The sequence below is a fragment of the Gigantopelta aegis genome, chromosome 2 (genome assembly GCF_016097555.1).
Source record: "Gigantopelta aegis isolate Gae_Host chromosome 2, Gae_host_genome, whole genome shotgun sequence".
Lineage (NCBI taxonomy): Eukaryota > Metazoa > Mollusca > Gastropoda > Neomphalida > Peltospiridae > Gigantopelta > Gigantopelta aegis.
Window position 1 is genome coordinate 32,652,610 of NC_054700.1, and position 7,115 is coordinate 32,659,724.

Here is a 7,115-nt window from a genome sequence, read left to right on the forward strand (position 1 = left end):
GATTTCATACACTATCATGATTCCACACATTATCATGATTCCACGATACAATATCATGATTCCACACAATTTAATGATTCCACACACTATTATGATTCCACACACTATCATGATTCCACACATTATCATGATTCCACACACTATCATGATTTCATACACTATCATGATTCCACACATTATCATGATTCCACGATACAATATCATGATTCCACACAATATAATGATTCCACACTATTATGATTCCACACACTATCATGATTCCACACACTATCATGATTTCATACACTATCATGATTCCACACATTATCATGATTCCACGATACAATATCATGATTCCACACACTATAATGATTCAACACACTATTATGATTCCACACACTATCATGATTCCACACATTATCATGATTCCACACACTATCATGATTTCATACACTATCATGATTCCACACATTATCATGATTCCACGATACAATATCATGATTCCACACAATATATTGATTCCACACACTATTATGATTCCACACACTATCATGATTCCACACATTATCATGATTTTAGACACTATAATGATTCCACACACTATCATAATTCCACACACTATCATAATTCCACACACTATTATGATTCCACACACTATCATGATTCTACACACTATCATGATTTTAGACACTATCATGATTCCATACACTATCATGATTCCACACACTACCATGATTCCACACACTACCATGATTCCACACACTATCATGATTCTACACACTATCATGATTCCACACACTATCATGATTCTACACACTATGATGATTCCACACACTATCATGATTCCACACACTACCATGATTCCAGACACTATCATGATTGTATAAACTATCATGATTGTATACACTATCATGATTGTATACACTATCATGATTCCACACACTATCATGATTATATACACTAACGTGATTCTACAAACAATCATGATTCCACACACTATCATGATTACACACTCTACCATGATTCCAGACACTATGATGATTCTACACACAACCATGGTTCCACACACTATCATGATTCTACACACAACCATGGTTCCACACACTATCATGATTCTACACACAACCATGGTTCCACACACTATCATGATTCTACACACAACCATGGTTCCACACACTATCATGATTCTACACACAACCATGGTTCCACACACTATCATGATTCCACACACAATCATGATTATATACACTATCATGATTCCACACACCACGATTCCACACATTATCATGATTCCACACATTATCATGATTCCACACACAATCATGATTCCACACACAGTTATGATTTCACACACTATCATGATTCCACACACAACCATGATTCCACACACAATCATGATTCCACACATTATCATGATTCCACACACTGTCATGATTCTACACACAATCATGATTCCACACAATATCATGATTCCACACATTATCATGATTCCACATACTATCATGATTCTATACACTAACATGATTCCACACACACAATTACGACTCTATACACTATCATGATTCTATACACTAACATGATTCTATACAATATCATGATTCCACACACTGTCATGATTCCACACACTATCATGATTCCACACACAATCATGATTATATACACTATCATGATTCCACACACCACGATTCCACACAGTATCATGATTCCACACATTATCATGATTCCACACACAATCATGATTCCACACACAATTATGATTCCACACACTATTATGATTCCACACACTATCATGATTCTACACACTATCATGATTTTAGACACTATCATGATTCCATACACTATCATGATTCCACACACTACCATGATTCCACACACTACCATGATTCCACACACTATCATGATTCTACACACTATCATGATTCCACACACTATCATGATTCTACACACTATGATGATTCCACACACTATCATGATTCCACACACTACCATGATTCCAGACACTATCATGATTGTATAAACTATCATGATTGTATACACTATCATGATTGTATACACTATCATGATTCCACACACTATCATGATTATATACACTAACGTGATTCTACAAACAATCATGATTCCACACACTATCATGATTACACACTCTACCATGATTCCAGACACTATGATGATTCTACACACAACCATGGTTCCACACACTATCATGATTCTACACACAACCATGGTTCCACACACTATCATGATTCTACACACAACCATGGTTCCACACACTATCATGATTCTACACACAACCATGGTTCCACACACTATCATGATTCTACACACAACCATGGTTCCACACACTATCATGATTCCACACACAATCATGATTATATACACTATCATGATTCCACACACCACGATTCCACACATTATCATGATTCCACACATTATCATGATTCCACACACAATCATGATTCCACACACAGTTATGATTTCACACACTATCATGATTCCACACACAACCATGATTCCACACACAATCATGATTCCACACATTATCATGATTCCACACACTGTCATGATTCTACACACAATCATGATTCCACACAATATCATGATTCCACACATTATCATGATTCCACATACTATCATGATTCTATACACTAACATGATTCCACACACACAATTACGACTCTATACACTATCATGATTCTATACACTAACATGATTCTATACAATATCATGATTCCACACACTGTCATGATTCCACACACTATCATGATTCTACACACAATCATGATTCCACACACTATCATGATTCTACAAACAATCATGATTCCACACACTATCATGATTCTACACACAATCATGGTTCCACACACTATCATGATTCCACACACAATCATGATTATATACACTATCATGATTCCACACACCACGATTCCACACAGTATCATGATTCCACACATTATCATGATTCCACACACAATCATGATTCCACACACAATTATGATTTCACACACTATCATGATTCCACACACAACTATGATTCAACACACAATCATGATTCCACACATTATCATGATTCCACACACTGTCATGATTCTACACACAATCATGATTCCACACACTATCATGATTCCACACACAACCATGATTCCACACACAATCATGATTCCACACATTATCATGATTCCACACACTGTCATGATTCTACACACAATCATGATTCCACACACTATCATGATTCCACACATTATCATGATTCCACATATTATCATGATTCTATACACTAACATGATTCTACACACAATCATGGTTCCACACACTATCATGATTCCACACATTATCATGATTCCACACACTATCATGATTCTATACACTATCATGATTCTATACAATATCATGATTCCACACACTGTCATGATTCCACTGTCATAATTCCACACACTGTCATGATTCCACACACTATCATGATTTCACCCACTATCATGATTCTACACACTATCATGATTCTATACACTATCATGAGTTCACACACTATCATGATTGCACACATAATCATGATTTCACACACTATAATGATTCTACACACTATCATGACTTCACATACTATCATGATTTTGTACACTATCATGATTCTACACACTATCATGATTCTACACACTATCATGATTCTATACACTATCATGATTCCACACAGTATCATGATTCTATATACTATCATGATTCAACACAGTATCATGATTCTATACACTATCATGATTCCACACACTATCATGATTCTGTATACTATCATGATTCTATATATTATCATGATTCTATACACTATCATGATTCAACACACTATCATGATTCTGTATACTATCATGATTCTATATACTATCATGATTCTATACACTATCATGATTCTATACACTATCACGATTCCACACAGTATCATGATTCTATACACTATCATGATTCCACACATTATCATGATTCTTTGTGTTTTTGCTCTGATGGTGGTCACAAATTGTTATACAAATTAACTGGGATTCGGCGACCCGTGCAGATTCCATTTACAACATGGCGTTGTAGTTAAGCCATCGCGCTGAACGATTCTCACATTAATTACGGTAATCAAATTCTTTAGTCTACAAAAATAAACAAACAAAAGAAACAAAACAAACAACCAAACACTATCATGATTCTATACACTATCGTGATTCCACATACTATCATGATTCTATACACTAACATGATTCCACACACTGTCATGATTTTATACACCACCATGATTCCACACGCTATCACGATTCCACACACTATCATGATTCCACACATCACGATTCCACACATTATCATGATTCCACACATTATCATGATTCCACACACAATCATGATTCCACACACTATCATGATTCCACAGACAACCATGATTCCACACACAATAATGATTCCGCACATTATCATGATTCCACACACTATCATGATTCTACACACAATCATGATTCCACACACTATCATGATTCTACACACAATCATGATTCCACACACTATCATGATTCTACACACAATCATGATTCCACACACTATCATGATTCTATACTGTGACGGAAATTGCTGTTACCGTTTTGTTTGTGGCGATGTTAATTGTTTTAGAGGGCCAAGTGCACCTTGGTTACGTAATACCTTCGCGCGACCGTACCCTCTAATACACACTTAGACCAGTTGTGGAGGCCATGTGGCCAGTGGTTACGTAATAACTCAGGTAGTGCGGTTTACGACCGGGGTATTTCTGGCGAATTAGGCGACAGTAAGTCTGGCCATCAAAAAAAATATACCGTCTCTGGGAGTTGTGGAACTATCACATGATAGGCGAGGTACCGCGTTGTGCCCCCAGGCGATATTCGCTGTCTCTGAGATTTTTGAATAAATAGATAGGATTTTAGATATATCGCGGAGAAACATTGGAAGGCTCCCGGGGAACGTTTGTCCGTCTGGACTGGTAAATATATTTTTCTGCTCTGTTGTATAACCTTGATATGATTGATGTGACTTGAAATATTTTAATACTGTATTATACCAATATTCTTTAGACAGTGTCTCCGGTATCTGACGAAGTGAATTGTAGGCTTCACTGTTCTAATATATTTATACGAGTATTTGGTAAGATAAAGCTTAGCCGGTCATCCTAGAGGACCTAGGTAAACTGTAGGTTATTGTCTTTATTGTGATATGTACCAGTATTAATTCTGTATTACAAGGTTACTGAATGAGTATTTAAGGGTTAATTAAAAATTAACCAGTTAGGAATAGAGTTGTAATTCCTTTATTAATTAAGTTCCCCTGGCAGCGTTTCTCAATTATCACACGTGTGTGGGTTGTATTACCGTGAAGTGATTAGAATATTGTGTATACTAGACACCTAGTGATTAACTAATTAAGTGATTAGTTCTGGGTTGTTATTATATTGTTGTTGTTAATTAACTACTGCGGCAAGTACATTTGTCAGCGTAGTGTTAATACAAATTCCAAAGTGTATTTTGTTTTGTTGTGTTTTCTAGTGAACTAAACGTGCTATATATATATATATATATATATATATATATATATATATATATATATATATTTATATAAGATCATATATCTGATTATACCTAGAGCCGAGCCACTCGGGTATTAGACTGCCCGATTCAGAGAGATCTAAAAGATATACAGTTAGAAGAGATATTTGGATAATCGTGTTTTATTCAGTTACGGGTATTATAGGATCCCCGTGACATATACACTATTCAATAGACTATCATGATTCTATACAATATCATGATTTCACACACTGTCATGATTCCACACACTATCATGATTCCACACAAAATCATGATTCCACACACTATTATGATTCCACACACTATCATGATCCTACACACAATCATGATTCCACACACTATCATGATTCCACACATTATCATGATTCCACACACTATCATGATTCTATACACTATCATGATTCTATACAATATCATGATTCCACACACTGTCATGATTCCACCACTATCATGATTCCACACATTATCATGATACCACACACTATCATGATTCTACACACAATCATGATTCCACATACTATCATGATTCTACACACAATCATGATTCCACACACTATTATGATTCTACTCACAATCATGATTCCACACACTATTATGATTCTACACACAATCATGATTCCACACACGATCATGATTCCACACACTATCATTATTCTATATACTATCATGATTCTATACAATATCATGATTCCACATACTGTCGTGATTCCACACATAATCGTGATTTCACACACTATCATGATTCATAATCACTATCATGATTTCACACACTATCATGATTCCACACACTATCATGATTCTATACACTACCATGATTCCACACACTATCACGATTCCACACACTATCATGATTCCACACATCACGATTCCACACATTATCATGATTCCACACATTATCACGATTCCCCACACAACCATGATTCCACACACAATCATGATTCCACACATTATCATGATTCCACACACTATTATGATTCTATACACAATCATGATTCCACACACTATCATGATTCCACACATTATCATGATTCCACACACTATCATGATTCTACACACAATCATGATTCCACACACTATCATGATTCCACACATTATCATGATTCGACATACTATCATGATTCTATATACTATCATGATTCTATACAATATTATGATTCCACACACTGTCGTGATTCCACACACTATCATGATTCCACACACTATCATGATTCTATATATTATCATGATTCTATACAATATCATGATTCCACACACTGTCATGATTCCACTGTCATAATTCCACACACTGTCATGATTCCACACACTATCATGATTTCACACACTATCATGATTCTACACACTATCATGATTGTATACACTATCATGATTTCACACACTATCATGATTCCACACATAATTATGATTTCACACACTATCATGATTCTACACACTATCATGATTTCACACACTATCATGATTTCACACACTATCATGATTTCACACACTATCATGATTTCGTACACTATCATGATTCTACACACTATCATGATTCTATACACTATCATGTTTCCGCACAGTATCATG

The 7,115-nt window shown here is 35.4% G+C and overlaps 1 protein-coding gene across 1 annotated transcript; it reads right to left on the bottom strand.

Annotated features, from left to right (window-relative positions):
* Window positions 1-352: 352 nt before the first annotated feature.
* LOC121388267 lies at window positions 353-1,411 on the bottom strand. Its single transcript, XM_041519544.1, has one exon. The coding sequence runs from the start codon at window positions 1,409-1,411 to the stop codon at window positions 353-355; it is 1,059 nt and encodes a 352-aa protein (XP_041375478.1).
* Window positions 1,412-7,115: the final 5,704 nt, after the last annotated feature.

What these genes read in the sequence shown, in the direction of transcription:
- LOC121388267 (XM_041519544.1), bottom strand. Translation starts at nt 1,411, where the DNA reads ATGACAGTGTGTGGAATCATGATAATGTGTGGAATCATGATTGTGTGT.